This window comes from Leucoraja erinacea, chromosome 9, assembly GCF_028641065.1.
Source record: "Leucoraja erinacea ecotype New England chromosome 9, Leri_hhj_1, whole genome shotgun sequence".
Taxonomy (NCBI): domain Eukaryota; kingdom Metazoa; phylum Chordata; class Chondrichthyes; order Rajiformes; family Rajidae; genus Leucoraja; species Leucoraja erinaceus.
The window spans coordinates 41,067,917-41,084,600 of NC_073385.1; the positions used below are offsets into that span (position 1 = coordinate 41,067,917).

At 39.4% G+C, this 16,684-nt stretch overlaps 1 protein-coding gene across 1 annotated transcript; it reads left to right on the forward strand.

The window, feature by feature from the left end:
• The first annotated feature begins 10,660 nt into the window (after window positions 1-10,660).
• On the forward strand, window positions 10,661-15,437 carry zbtb42 (zinc finger and BTB domain containing 42). Its single transcript, XM_055640635.1, is given in 3 exon segments — window positions 10,661-10,825; window positions 12,058-12,481; window positions 12,483-15,437. Coding segments are annotated over 2 exon segments (1,425 nt in total). The 5' UTR covers window positions 10,661-10,825; window positions 12,058-12,074; the 3' UTR covers window positions 13,501-15,437.
• Window positions 15,438-16,684: the final 1,247 nt, after the last annotated feature.

Here is a 16,684-nt window from a genome sequence, read left to right on the forward strand (position 1 = left end):
ATAGATAGACAGACAGATAGTTAGATACAAATAAGATGAGAGTTTTAGTAATATACTAGACCAAGTGCAGACCCGTTGGGTCTGTCCCCCCCCAACGTGCAGTTGCGGTGGGGGGCAGCATCACACACAATAACCACCCCACACACACAGTAACCACCCCCCTGCACACACACTAACTACCCCCCTTGATATTATATTAATATTATTAATTTGTTCCTTTTACCCCATAACCGCCCTATCTACTGATGCATAGCCCCCAACTCACAGGCGCTTCTAGAGAGGGAGGGGATAGAGAGTGAAGGCAGAGAGAGAGTGGGGAGAGACAGAGAGAGAGGGACAGAGCCAGAAGGGCAAGAGACAGAGGGAGAGGGGGTGGAGGAGAGGAGAGGGAGGGTGGGTGAGGAGGGGAGAGAGAGATGGGAGGAGAGAGAGTTTTGTGTCTTTTGTGTCAACCACAGCGGCTGGGGGCGGAGCCAGGAGGCAGGTGGGCCTCGATTGGTGGGCATTGTGACCAGCAGCAGCTGGCAGTGGCAATTATTTTTTAAAAAGTGAGTTTTGTGAACAATTTTATTCAACATCTGTGGAAATAATTGGCCACATTTAGAGAGGAGTGGATTTCTGAAATCATAAGGTAAATCCCTAGCGAAATATGTAAAATACTCCCCGTTTTTGTGTCTGGTTTTCGAGGAGATACGTTTCAAAGGCAAAATTACACAAACACACACACACACACACACACACAATGGGAACAGACTAACAAACAGAGAGACATGAAGAAACAAGGAACTGTGTATTCTGGTTTGCAAAAAAAAGACACAAAGTGCTGGGGTAACTCAGCAGATCAGGCAGCACCTCTGGAGAACACAGACAGGTGACATTTCAGGTCAGGACCTTTCTTCAGACAATAGAGACAGACGGGAAACACACATAACAATCTTCTTTTCAAAGGCTATTGGGATAGGAAAGGGTATGATCAGTTTAATATCACATTAAATAATTGGATTCCTTTAATACCGTGCTGGAATGTCAACCTGCATAAAGATATATTCTGGTATGCAGGTCACACTTCCAATATACTAACCCCAATGTGTGAATGACTAACAATTCAAATAATATACCTACAGGAATATGAATGCCTTCTTGACATGGAATACATGATATATTACCTCTGCATACCTTTGAATGCAGCGCAACGAGTTTGTATGACCTTACTGTGACTGAGACCTGGCTTCATTTCAGCTGGCAGCATTGAATAGAAAGGAGGAAGAGAACATATATATGTATTTTAACTAGTATTGTCTTTCATCACTTTGAAGAATACCAGAAGGGAACTTTGTGCTTAGCCATCCAATTACTTCTGATTCTAAGAAAACTAACCATGTATAGGTCCTTTTTTATAACTAACCGTTCATCTGCACAATTCCTTTGTCTTCTATTTTTTTCAACGTTCAAATAAATACATTTTGTATTTATGTTTAGGTTATGATATTTTAATTACATTTTCATTTTTCAATGTATTAAGTTTTTCTGATGTGGTCACTGATAATAGTTAAATATTTGATTCAGTTTACAATCCTTATTTTAGTATAATTTAGCATCATAACTCAATAATCATGAATAATCATGAATCATAAATTCACTGGAATTTAGGATGAGAGGGTATCTTATAGAAACATACAATTATTAAGGGATTGGACAGGCTAGATGCAGGAAAAATGTTCCCAATGTTGGGGAAGTCCAGAACTAAGGGTCACAGTTTAAGAATAAGGGGTAGGCCATTTAGGACTGAGACGAGGAAAAACTTTTCCACCCAGAGTTGTGAATCTGTGGAATTCTCTGCCACAGAAGGCAGTGGATGTATTCAAGAGAGAGTTGGATATACTGTAGCTCTTAGGGCTAACGGAATCAAGGGATATGGGGAGAAAGCAAGAACAGGGTATTGATTCTTGATGATCAGCCATGGTTATATATGAATGGATGTGCTGGCTCGATGGGCCGAATGGCCTCCTTCTGCACCTATTTTCTATGATTCTTTGATCAAGATTGTGAATAGATTAAGAAAAAAAGAAAGAATACCTGATCATGAATTTCTGGTAATTCCACTCCAATTTTACAATTTAGAATTCTTATCAATCCAGCACAGACATGAGGATATAAGTGGCTTCCTTCTAGTTTGTACTTTTTCTATGATTCTAATTTTTATGGTACAAATTACGTCCACATCCCTCTGTTTAAAGAAGGAGGAATGCATTCCAATATGTTATAGTATGAAAAAATATTCCTTCTTATTAAATAGTTACAAATCACGTCTTGATTAGCACAGCATTATAATAATCCTATATTTTGTAGCAGAACTGTTATTTGCTTAAGGATTAAGATAAAATAACTGTGTTTCTTTAGTTATGTTTCTATGTAAGTCAATAATAGGTAGCCTAAATCATAGTTTGGCCTAGCTTTCAATCCAGTAGACAATACCTATAGCTAGTATCCACCAACTTTAAAGGACACAAAGTGCTGGATTATCTCAGCAAATTAGTTAGCACCTCTGGAGAACATGGATGGGTGATGTTTCAGGTCGAGACTCGAAACGTCACCCATCGATGTTCTCCAGAGATTCTGCCTGACCTGATGTGTTATTCCAGCATTTTGTATCCTTTTGTGTATTAACCATCAACTGCAGTTCATTGTTTCTTCATCCAACATCTTAAAATGTAACAACCATCTACTAGAGAAGATTTCAATTTGACTACAAGTAAGAATTGAATTGTTCTGTTTGGGATATATGACATGATATATGACAATAAAACACTCTTTGACTTGAAATTCTGCACCACCACCAGGCCAGCTCTTAACCCGCTGAGTTACTCCAGCACTTTGTGTCATTTTGTGCAAACCAGCATCAACAGTTCCTTCTTTCTAGCTCTTATTTGCCATTTCTCTCTTCCTCCACCAGCATTGTCCTAATCCCACTTACAGTGAAATGACTCAGCATTGCTTGCTAATGGTAAAAACCATACAGACAAGATACTAATCAGAACACATCCTGGAACTGTATTTTTATTTGTGATGAGATCAGCAGTTGGAGAACAAGAAACGCAGGTTTGTTTAAATGGCAAATCGTGCTCTGTGGGAAAGCCTTGGTGAAGATAATTAGAACACCTCAAATTATGATATATTATGATCAATAGTCCCTTCTGCAGAATGTCCTCAGGTCCCAAGTCATTAATTTAATGGAAATGGCAAGTAACTACAGACGATAATCTTCTTCATTTTTTCTTGTTCTTGTGCATGTTTCATGGTATAATATCTATCAGTCAGGTTCCAATAATTGAAATATAGTTGCAATAATATTTAAGACGAAACCATTGAGAAACAACTCATTGTATTTATATTCCACTTGATAATGGAACAAAGAAACATAATGATATAAGAATCACCTGCTCCAAACATTGATGTTTGCTCCAATGTAAATATAATTCTGACAGAATGCTATATATTTTCCACAAATACTTGTAATCTCAATTGACATTGTTCAAGGTAAGTGTCTGGTGAGCTTATGCTGTTTATTATAGTTTTATTTAGCAGTTCTCACTGAGAGGGTAAAGCTAGATAGATGGAATTCATTATCCCATTGACTCATCACTCGTGTGCTCTCTGACCTACATTGTCTCTCAGACATACAGGATCTCGGCTGAAGATTCTTACCATTTTCAAATTGCATAGTGGGCTCAGTGCTCGCTGTTTCTGCAACCTTCTCCTCCACCCCTACATTTGGACTCGCATGCATCCCCAGTTTTAAGTTTCATGATGGTTGGTCATACTTTTAACTTTTTAGACTCAAATCAACTATGATTCGAGTGGACAGATGAGAGAGGCTGGATTGTTCTTAGAAGACAGGTTGAGAAGTGTATAATAAGAGGTATTGAAAATCATGAAAATAAGAGAGAAACTGTTCCATTAGGTAGAATCGTCAGGAAATAGATGGTGTTGAATGAAGATGATTGGCAAAAGTAACAAAATTAACCTGAGGGACAAAAATATTTATATATTTGGTGATTGCGGTCTGACTGCAAATAGTTGAAGAATTTCAATCATGTTCAAAAGAGAGCTAAATAAATATTTCAAAGAAAACAATTTCCAGGACCAGGGGGAAATGACAGAGTGGGAAGACATGAATTGTTCAGGCATTGAGCCAATGTGGAGTTAATGCATAATGGCTGTCATCACTTTAGTTGAAACTCCCATTGTTTTCCATGGCTGATGGTGATGTGACATAGTGTAGGTTATTATGGCACACGTGAAACAGGCTGAAATACACCTTTGGTATTGTATCTTATTGTTATTGTTTTCACACTGAGCTTTTGCATAGCTTGAAATCTTGGGCTCAGTGACATGTCCATCTCAAGCATAAACTACAAACCAAAAAATATCCATCTGGAAGAAGCTCCTTGCTGACTGCTATGACATTATTAACACATGATTTAAATGAGCAAGTTTTGTTTTATTTAAATTTAATTTGCTTGTTGGGATATACATTTTATTTCAGGGTCTTTGCATGCATCTGAGGAAGAGATAAAATGTTTGTTATAAACTGAAACTATTATTGAAATGATTTAATGGCTTTATGATACCTTGGGAAAAATAGACAGTTTGTTTTTGGTTGTTTGAATAAACATGAGCAAATCAAATCACATCAATCAAATTTATCTCAAAGCACAAAGTGCAAGATAATCTCAACAAGTCAGGCTGCATCTGTGGAGGGAATGGACAGAAGACATTTTGTGTCGGGAACCTTCTTCAGACCTCTATCCTAAATGTATATTTAACATTTGTTTTTGTGCCCTATGGACCTGCAGTGCTGAAAAAATACGTTGGCTAGGGGTATAACCCGTCGGAGGTGTTTTGCGTCTGAGCACATACACTCTCAAACTTAACAGCTCTTAACAGTATATTATGAATGCTGCTGATGCAGTTATACATATTGAAAGAGAGTTAATTAGTATAACCATTCTCTTCACAAAATACAGCCAGTTTTATTTTCTGCTTTGAGCATTTTTTCTTTGCTCTTCACATTATTTCCTTTTATGGAAGTTGTAAAAATCCAGTGTATTTAAAATTATAATTAAATAAATCTAAATTATATGTATACACTGTAATGAGTTCACACATGTAATCACTTTCAAAAATGATCATATTTTATTTTCACCATTCAAATTGAATTTTAAATTGAATCTTTTCTCATGACAATTCTATGCGCTGTTTTTTTAAAAATTTGGACAGGTACCTTGCATGCAGTTCAATACTTAACCCAAATAGTTTTCTCATAGACCCTGTTGGAAAACTATTTGATTAATCTTAATTTTTTTACGCATGCACACAAGCACTAAACAATCACCAAGAGCAAGAACACTGACTGATTTACCCTTCCCATGTGCTAAGTATAGTGAATTAAACAGTGCTCCTTATCAGTGTCTTGCCTGGATCATCCAACTTGCTGCAGTATCCTCTGTATGTTAAAACTATAAAATCTGAGCCATCTGAGTGGGCAATTATGTGAAATAAAAAGATCTAAATTTTATGTCATTCATTCGGTCTATATTTGTTAAAGTATGGAAGTAAGAGCTATAGGTGTGATTCAGGTTAAATTGGCATATTCCCCAGGGCCCAATGAAATACCTTGTTTGCATGAAGCTCATAGTGTACATGTATACAATTTCAAATGTTTTTGAACAATCATTTTGAACAATCTGTAAAGACGCATTTGCCTGGGCCTTTGTTTTTAGATTTTATTTTCCCTTTCTCCTTTCTAGCCCCCTCCCGAGTCATACATTATATCTTAGCCAAGATGAGAAGAAGACAATCTGTTCTCAAGCACTCTGCCAATGCCATTCTGTAACTAGCTGCCGTGAGGTTGCCAAGATTGGCCCAGGGTGCCTATCCCTGTGCTCTCCCTCTCTCTCTCTCCCTCTGTGGCAAGGTGCCTTCTTCTAATAATATGGCAGAATTTGAGAACTTGCTCTGTAAAGAATCACGACGTATTAACATTCTTCCGCTGCCAAGCTCTTGAAACATTTGAACATTATTTGTAACACAAATATCCTGCGGTATCAGCTAAATAGAAACAGCGGATCATTTTATTTCATATCTTTAACATATGATTTTATATTTCTTTTAATTTTTATATCTGACATTTATTCCGATTACAGGGTAAAATTGACAACCAGATTCCAACAACAGCAATAAAAGAAGCTTCAGACAAGGTTTAATTTACAATGATACAACTTAAGCTATAATGTAAAACACGCCAAATGATTTTCATACGATCATTGTTAATTGAGGACAAACTCATTAGAAGATTCCAAAGTAATCCCAAGGCAGGCTGTATAATTTAGTTTAGTTTAGTTTAGAGATAATAGCATGGGAACAGGCCCTTCAACCAACCGGGTCCACACCAACCAACGATCACCAATATCAATCCGCAATATCTCATCCCAGTGAAGTTTTGAAGTCTCAGTGGAGCATCATGTCTCCTTTAGCTCTCCACCTTGCAGATTACTCAGCCTGTAGTTTCCTACATTGCTCCAACACCATCCAATATAAGTCATCTACTGCACATGTTTCAATGCAGGGGTAACTCAACATTGACCAAAAGGTATACACCTTTTGTTTTCCGCATTACAAGTGTGGTCGTGCTTTTCTATTTCATTTTGTGTCTCTTTATTTCTCTTCTCTTTCAATCTCCAATTGAAAAATGTTAAACTCTTTCCTTGACAACTTTGGTCAGTACCCTATCATAGTCATTCCTTCTGTACTGTCCCCCCCCACCAATCTTTGCAATTTAAAATCCCATTGTTTTATCGTTCAATCTGTTCTGATAGAGGGTCCTTGGCCTTAACTACTTGATCATATATATAGAGCTTGAAGGCTCCCGACCCGAGACCTCACCTATCCATTTTCTCCAGAGATGCTGCCTGACCCGCTGATCCTGTCCGCCCAGCCCTTTTTCAAAATTTAGAAACTCAAAATGGGGGTGCGTCTCCGACGTCGGGAAATACGGTACTCATATGGGTGCTTGTTAAGTGGCTCTGTTATCTACTTTTTTGTTTCAGATTTCCAGCATCTGCAGTTTATTGATACAATAACTATTCACCAATCAGTCCAATATTACCTTTACAATAGTTTCCCCTTTGAATAGAATTTGTATCGCTTCTGACCCATAGTTGGGTCAAGGTACATCATGTTCCTTTCAATAAGATGTTTCGGTTTTCATCCTTCACAGCTGGCTGAAAGCACAACAATAAAATCTAGAAATATAAATGATTCTGTTATTTATATAGGGGATTACATAATATATTTTTATCTTTACATCTGACTGCCTGAGTGCAAGTTGCAAGTGAGTACTCTGTGTACGGTACCTGGCTGAGAATTCAATTCTTTATTCCTGACAACTCAACACAGGTGTTTACACACAAAGGCAGTACTCACAGCGGCTAAATACTGAATACAACATGTGGATGTGAAAACTGCTCAGGAGGTCCTCGAGCACTCTCCACACTCAGTTCAACTTTTCACTGACATTGCAGTCCAAGCGGCTCCAAAGCAAACTGATGTGAGTTTATCCCTCCAGGAATCTCTCATCTGTATCGGGTGTGAAGAAAAATTACAATTGAGATGCAATGATCAAGCATCATAATGGATGGGTAGTGCGGCATTGTCTAGCTGACTAGCACATTGTGCGGTAATGGTGCCAGACCTGTCCTTCGAAACAGTGGCGCAGATGGTAAAGCTGCTGCCCCACAGCGCCAGAAACCTGGGTTCGATCCTGACCTTGGGTGCTGCCTGTGCGGAGTTTGCATGTACTCCCTATGACCATGTGGGTTTCCTCCGGGTGCTCCAGTTTTCACCCACATTCCAAAGATGTGCATGTATTTTGGTTAATTGGCTTCTGTAAAATTGCCTTCTAGTAGGGAGTAGATGAGAAAGTTGGATGACATAGAACTAGCATGGAAACAAGAGACTGCGGCTGCTGGTTTATCAAGGGAAGACAGAAAATGCTGCAGATCTGGAAAACATGGCAGGGTGACATTTTGGATCCGGACCCTTCTTTACACATTCAGAACTAGTATGAGCAGGTGATCAAAGGTTGGTGTGGACTCGGTGGGCCAAAGGACCTGTTCTCATGCTGCATCTCTAAAACATGGAGACAGATGGAACCTTAGCAGTTAGTAACACTTAGTGCTCACATACTTTGTCTCTGTACATAGCCTGATGCAGCCACACAGGAAGGTAGCCATCAGGTTGAGGGCGAAGTTGGGTATGCTGTTGCTCCCTTTTGCCATGGACTTGTGCATTGTAACCCGTCAGATTCACTCCATCTTTGACCCCCAGCTGAACAGGCCTGAGTGATTCCCAGAGCAGAGGAGCAGGGCATAGGCCACATCAGCACCGTGTACAGCAGCCCAGGAACATCTCACACCTGGGTGGATCACCTGTCCAGAGCAGACGTGACCCAGTTGCTGATGGCCTTGGACGGGATCTTATAGTATACATTTAACAGTGAGATGGGTTTCCAATTCCTGTTGTATTCTTCTCTCCTTTCGCTTGAAGATGAGGGTGATGATGCCCTTCTTAATGGAGTCTGACATGCTGCCAGCCGGAATCATAGCACTGTACACTTCCAGCAAGTCCAGGTCCTCCCAGTCTCGCTGAGCGGAGTACTACACAGTTGATAAGCTGTCGCTTCTAAGCGTTTTATTCAAAAGAACAGATAGAATCCGTTAGCTCTTTCCGGGTCTGTAGTTGGTCCAGACTCTCCCGCTTGCTATTGATTAAAAGCTCCATGATAGCTTAATCACATCCCTTTTTAACATGGTGATAAAAACTGCAGACAATATTTCAGGTCTGGTCTCATCAATGCCCTGTGCAGCTGTAACACGATATCCCATCTCTTCTACTCAAATAGACAATGGACAGTAGGTGCAGGAGTAGGCCATTCAGCCCCTCGAGCCAGCATCACCATTCACTGTGATCATCCACAATCAGAATCCCGTTCCTGCCTTCTCCCCATATCCCTTGACTCCGTTATCTTTAAGAGCTCTATCTAACTTCTGAGGCAGAGAATTCCACAGATTCACAACTCTCTGGTTTAAAAAGATTTTCCTCATCTCCATTCTAAATGGCCTACCCCTTATTCTTAAACTGTGGCCCTAGTTCTGGACGCCCCCAACATAGGGAACATGTTTCCTGCCTCTAGCGTGTCCAATCCCTTAATAATCTTATATGTTTCAATAAGATACCCTCTCATCCTAAATTCCAGTGTATTTTGCACATATTAGGATGTCACAAGCATAATTGTTTTGGATTGATTTTGATGAAGACTGAAAGTGCTTCTTACTTTTCTTTGAATTTTTGGACTTAACTGTACACGGTGGAAACCTGTCTCGATTTAGTAATAGACACAGCAAAAGCATAAATGTCCTTGCAAAAAATCCTGAAAAGCTACCGGAAATATAGAAGACAAGTGAATAACATATTAATGCTTATGAAACAAGGTTAAAGTTTTAAGTTGAAGAAAATAGGAACTGCAGATGCTGATTTACAAAAAAAGACACAAAGTGCTGGAGTAATTCAGCAGTTCAGGCAGCATATGTGAAGAACATGGTTAGGCAGGAGCACTTCTTCAAAGTAGTCAAGATGGTTTTATTGTCAGATGTCCCGAAATGTAACAATGAAATTCTTACTTGCAGCAACACAACAGATATTGTAATATACATGAAAACCCCATAATAAACAAAAAAAGTTCAGTGTTTATAAAAAATAGACAAATAAATAGACAATAGTTGTGCAAAGTTAAAAATAATGTCCCCAAGTCGATATAGTTCAGAGCCTCCTATTTGGAGGTTGTAGTGTTTCATATTGTGATAGTTGTGGGGAAGAAGCTGCTCCTGAACTTGAACGTTATAATTTTCAGGCTCATATACCTTCTTCCCGATGGCAGAAATAAAATGAGTGTGCCCAGGGTGATGATGATGGTGTGTGATGATGCTGGTTCATTTTTCGAGGTCGCGACTCTTGTAGATCTCTTTGATGGTGGAGAGGTCAGTACCCATGATGAACTGGGTGGTGTTGACCATTTTTTGGAAATAGGCACACCTTGTGGAGATTTTGCAATGGAACAGCGAAATGTAGAAACAAGAAACTGCAAGTGTTGGTGTACAAGAAAAGAAAGACAAAGCCTGGTTAGGCAGCATCTCTGGAGAACACGGATAGGTAGAACTTCTTCAAAGCAGTCATATCTTGAGATTTCCCAGTGGAGCAGCAAAATGTAAAAACAGGGAACTGCAGATGCTGGTTTATACAAAACACAAAGTACTAGAGTAACTCAGCGGGGAGGATATGTTCTCCAGAGATGCTGCCTGACCCTCCGAGTTACTCCAGCGCATCGTGTCTTGTAAGGTTTGTTGTTTGTACTGAGTGCTAGCAGGACTCTGCAGTGCAGGTGCAGTGGCGGGGGCGGACGAGCAGCGGTGCCTGGGCCGGTGGAAGGACAGGTCTGCAGAGGCCAGCCAGCAATGCCGGCTCCGGCTCCGGCCCGCTACCGATTGACCTTCTGGGCGCCGCCAGCATAGGTAAGTATCGCGAGAGCGGGCGCTGAGGCGAGTCTCACACATACACACACGCATACATACTCTCCCCAACAGTTGGCTTGCGCGGCCGTTCAATATCTGGGCCGCAGATGAAGGGACCACACGGTGGCTTCGCACACACGGGGCCCGGGAGCGGTGGCGGCGAAGGACCGGCCTCTCGCACCAGTCGCCGTGTCCAGGTGAGCAGCGGCGGCGGCACCTGGCGGGAAGCGCGTGCCCCGGCCCGGCCCGCGCGCAGCCACGCGCTCCTGACCAACTGCCGTCCCCGAGAGCGAGCGGCCCGGGCAGCTCGTGCAGCCGCCTCGCTGCAGTACACTGCATTGCCTCGCCTCGCCTCCCCTCCCCTCCCCTAGTCCAACTTTTCCTGCAACTCGGGGAGTTATGCTGCGTGTGCGCCTCGCTTTATTTTCACCTCCTTACTTCCTCCTTTCTCTGGGGAGGCTGATCGCTCCCCCTCTCCCCTCACCACCCCCTGAGGCCGAAGTAATAAGGTAGAGTTTACTTTTGCAACCGATATTGTAATTCTAGAACTGCGTCCTTTATACGATCTGTCTTATTTTACCTCAGAAAGTTGTTTTGCACGTTCAACATCTTGTTTTTTTGTTTATATGGTGTTAAGCGAAAAGGGGGTGGAGGAAAGAGGTGAAGGGTGCAAAGAGGAAAATGTTTCTTCGTCCGGCCAGTGGGTGATAAAAAAAAAAACTCTTTCCTCCTCTCCCCCCCTCAAGCTTTGGCTGCGAGTCGATTTAAAGGAACATATGGCATTAAAAGGAGCACAGCTGGAGGTAGCATTTACATTGCCCGTGATGTCAGAGCAGCTGACTCTCCCTCCAGCTTGTTCCTGGAGTCAGTGTTGTGCTTTCTCTCGCCTTTCCTACTTTTGGGACACCTTCCTCTGGATCCATTTCGGATTTCCAACCTGTTCCCTCCGTGGGTGTCCGAAGAAAAGAGGAGAGAGAAAAAAAACAAAATGTGTTCAGGACATTCAGACTCTCGAGTGAGGAACCCAAAGGGGGCGTGAGAATTTGCTTTTATCCGCGTTGTTGTGGACAAGGTATAAAGTAAACAGTTGTTTGCTTGTAATTCGAGTGATCGTTGATGTAACACTTACTTTGTCTTTTTTTTAAGTCTCTAAAGTTTGGTTACTGGAGGAAGCCAGTTGCTTCGAGTGGTGATTGCCTAATTTGCTTAATTGATAACATTTTTTTTCCTGTCAGCTGTCGTGTTTCACTTGCCATCTGCACCAACTCTGGGCGCTCGATAGAAATTTGTGTATATGTTAAGTTTGTTGGTTTCTTCCTACAGCCCAAGGGCTGGAGTGCATCTTAAACTATTGATAGCACAGTTTTAATTGCATGCAGGCTGGATTTTTTTTTTGGGTTTTAATTTCTGTTTGGTTTTCATGTTTTAGGAGGTTATGCAGAAAGAATGGAGTTTCCAGACCATAGCCGGCAGTTGCTGCAGTGTCTGAGTCAGCAGCGTCACCAGGATTTTCTCTGTGACTGTACTGTTCTAGTTGGAGACGTTCAGTTTCGAGCCCATCGTGCAGTGCTTGCTTCATGCAGCATGTACTTTCATCTATTCTACAGGGACCAGCTGGACAAAAGAGACATTGTGCATTTAAACAGTGACATTGTCACAGCTCCTGCCTTTGGCCTGCTTCTTGAATTCATGTATGAAGGAAAACTTCAGTTTAATAGCCTACCAGTTGAAGATGTGTTAGCTGCAGCCAGTTACCTTCACATGTACAACATTGTGAAAGTCTGTAAGGGGAAATTGAAAGATAAAGAACTATGTGTCGATGAAAAAATGAACGGTAATGGCTCTTCGATTGGTCAAAGAAGAGAGTTCTTCAGAAAGTAATGAACTGATACTGCATACGTTTGATGCACAAAGCAAGCAAAATTGTACTATTGTGGGTTATAAAAATCCCACAGTCAGTGAAAAGATTAATGGACATTCTAAGAGATTGTCTGATCCTGTAGGTATAACTTCTGTATCTACAGAGCCAGAATCTTGCAATGTAGCAACTGGAAAAACAAAGTCAAGTGTCAATAGTTCTCTAGGACTTTTGCCTCAAAGAACTGTTGACCATATCAAGGCTTCTGCTGATGTGGACTGTGCTCTAGATCTGTCTTTCAAACCTGTGTCTGGAAGAGATTTATTTTACTCCCCCTACGTTTCTGGACAGCTGGCCTCCGACAGGCAACAGCAGGGCACCGCACCACTTGTTGGAGATGAACAAGAGATACTGTCAGACCAGGAGGGAAGTGAAGAAATGGATCCAGTAAGTCAGAATGGCAATTCTGCCAATGGCATGAATCCAGGCTTTGGACCTGTGTTTCCAGCGAATGGTGTGGCACACAATGATGGAATAGAACAAGAACAGGATGTGAGTGAAGATGAAATTCCATCATCTGATATTTCAAACACCAGGATGGTGATGTCGACAGGACATATTTTTATTTGCCCTCTCTGCAGCAAAGGCTTCCCAAGTCCACATGTTCTTCAGCTTCATCTGAGTACTCACTTCAGGGAAAAAGATGGCCCTCGGGCCAAAATGCCTACTGATGGTTCCATGCCTACCTGCTCGCAGTGTGGCAAAACCTTTTCTTGCATGTATACGCTGAAGCGTCATGAGCGAACTCACTCGGGCGAGAAACCTTATACCTGTGGTCAATGTGGAAAGAGCTTCCAGTACTCTCATAACCTCAGCCGTCATGCAGTTGTACACACCAGGGAGAAGCCACATGCCTGTAAATGGTGTGAAAGACGATTTACACAGTCGGGTGACCTGTATAGGCATATGCGCAAGTTCCACTGTGGTCTTGTCAAGAGCATTGCTATCAGATAATGTTTCAAAGTTTAGCAGCAAATCTAAACATCCTATTTAAAACTGATGTGCATCTCTGGAAAACTTGCATGGTTTCAGTTGAAGTTGAACCAATTCCATTGCATGGCGTCTCTGCATTAAGTGTGTGGAAGAACATTGCTTTCAATATTTTATACAGAAAGCTGCAGTACTTAATAGCAAGCAATTTTTCAATATTTTGGTTAATACTGAATTATGCTAAAATTATATCATACTTTCCAAAAATGAAAAAATCTGAAACATTTGTCACTAAAGTATATCTTCCCCTTGATTTCAATGCATGTTCAATACATCATTTGGGGACAATAAATATCATGTGTAGAGTCTGTCTTTATCAATCATTAATATAGTAACCACATTTGAAAATCAAGAATTCAATTCACTAATTGAGCAATACTTTATTTTACAAGCTACTGTCAAATAAAATATGACCTTGCAAAATAAAGTTTGCACTGGCATATGTTAAATGGTTAAGCCTGGTCTGTTTAAAAACTAAGCAAAGGTTTTTAGAAATCTTATTAAAGTGGTTTTATAGTACATAGTTATTCTCAATGACTATGAAACTTTACTTACCAAATACCATTCCAAATGAGACTTAAATAAATTGTGCTGTTTTGCTATATAGTACTGCAGTCTTTATCTGAATTTGGGACACTCTGGTCTTACCGCCTGGACAAATTCAATTATAATGTGTTGCATTTTGTTGTTGCTGTGATTGGGCTATAGCACTAAGAACAACTACTAAATGTTATTGCATTCTCCTGATGAAACTTGATACTGTATTTATAGCATTTTGATGGTTTGGGATGCAGTGGTTATTTTGTTTAATGTTCTGTTTAGAAGATTAAATTATAAAATATTTTTTGAACTTTAATTTTCATCAAATCTAGTGGTCTTTTTAAAAATATCAATGCAGCAAATGGTCAATGTTATGAAAATTGAGTTCTATGCCTGACGAAAGATTCGTACAATAGCAATTACTACTGATAATTTTTAGAGTTTTCATATTTAACCACATAAATCTTGTTGTCATGAAACCTGGTATATATATTTTTAATGAGTTTCCTGTTCATTATTGGGTATTACTGAACCGTATCGGAACAACTACAAAGTTGTTTTGAAGAGGTAAAATGTGAATTTAGTTTTTATTTTAAATTGAATATCGAAAAACCATTTAAGGTATATTTTTAAATTGTGTTGCACACATGAAACTATTTTGCACTCTATTGTTTGAATTTCATTAAATTCAATTTACCATAACAACTTAATAAAATAGGCAAGTTCAAGAAAATAAATATTTAAAAAACTGGAGACCTAACCTAAACTATCAACAAGTTAAACAGGTAAAATACATAATAGTTTTGTATAATCAAAAAAAATTATTTATAGATTTTTGTGATCTTTTCAGAGTTGCGTGTATTATTTGTATCCTTGAAATATTAATGGAGCGTTTTTTTAGTAACAATGTAGCAGAGGCATTAGAATGGAGTCTTTTTTTACAAAAACTTTATTGCATTTTTTAAAATAGGAATTGCTTCCTTGTTTAAATTTTAACATTTTAGTGTGGTCTTTAGAGGACAATCGGAAAATGAAGGGTTTTTAATATTGATTAAACCTGTTAGCGCTTATTCAACAAGATGTCTTTTCAATTGATTTTACTTTGCTACTGTTTCAGTGTGTTATAAAACTGTGACAATCGTGACTAGAACTTGTGTATTTTTAGTTTAAAAAAAATTTAAACTTTGTATATTAAGATTCCTAATTTTGTGTGCTTACATTTTTGTTCAATACAAAGTCTAAATGCCTGTATATTTTGTGAAGACGTGCCTTCATGTATTACCTCATTCAAAGGATTGAATATTCAGTGCACGATTGCATTCTGTTTAGAAAATGAACAACTTATTAAAAGAACTGACATTTACTTCTGAGTGTTTCTTTAATTTAAATTATGAAATATAAGTTAACAATATTGGCAACCATCATTGTATTTGTCTTGCAATTTGTTTGGATTTGATTTATCTGGTGCCTTGCTGAAAAATTGATCTTGATAGGTTCCCGTTCCAGGTTTATGATTAAGCATTGCTGTTAATAATATAATTTCTGTCAATTTTAAAAATATCTTTCTGTGGTGCTCACCACACTACAGATGTCCGTTTCATTGTTCTCCACATGATATTTCAGCAACACTTAATGTGTTTTCAGTGGTAAAGTGCCTCGATTTATACAATGCCCAGCTAATAGCGTGCTCAATGTATGCATGTATTGTAAAATGCCTTAATAATTCATTTATTTCCACTGTGAACAGTGTTTGTTGCCTATCAAGTCTTTGTTTCAAAAAGGAAATCACAAGATTATTTTTGCTGATTGTTTTATAACTGTTTGATATAATTAGGATAAAGGAGTCCTTCTATTGGGATCTATAAGAGGTTGCAATAACAATGCTCCCAGAATATAATGAAATATTTCAGGTTTTAATATATTATGTGCACAAGGGTTTTTCTGTTGTCTCCGGAAGGAAGGTTAGCAAAGTCCTCTCATTAAACTAAATAATGTGGTTTCTGCCAAATAAATACCATAAGCATTTAAGAGCCTAATCTTCAGAAAGTACTTTAATATTCACCTCTTAAATTATTGACTGTACTTTCATGACTTCTGCTATATTTCAGGAGGAATGTAAACATTTTCGGTAAAGCACTTCATTTGTTTTGAAGTCAGAACTTGCCGAGATTTACATAACTTCTGATCAAGTGCCATCACTGACAACATTTTATGTGTAAGTTATAAGTTATGGGTTAATATACAACATGAAATTTATTGAATAAAGAAAAGATGCAAGAAACATTCATTTCAGAAGAAAAATGCCAATATATTACCCTTTATTGGTCCATAAAAATCCAAGTTAAATTAACATACTCCAGTTGGAACTAGAAATTTTAAAGTCGACAAATGTAATCACTTTTGTGCACATAAAGGTACCATAGGGAATATTGATTTTGGATGACGCCCTTGCTCCCCCTCCCCTTAGTCGCAACAGACAGATTCCCTTTAGTCCTCGCCTTCCACTCCATCAGCCATCGCGTACAACACATAATCCTCCAAAATTCTCCAACAGGATCTTACCACCAGCCACATTTTCCCATCTCCACCCCTTTCCGCTTTCCGCAGA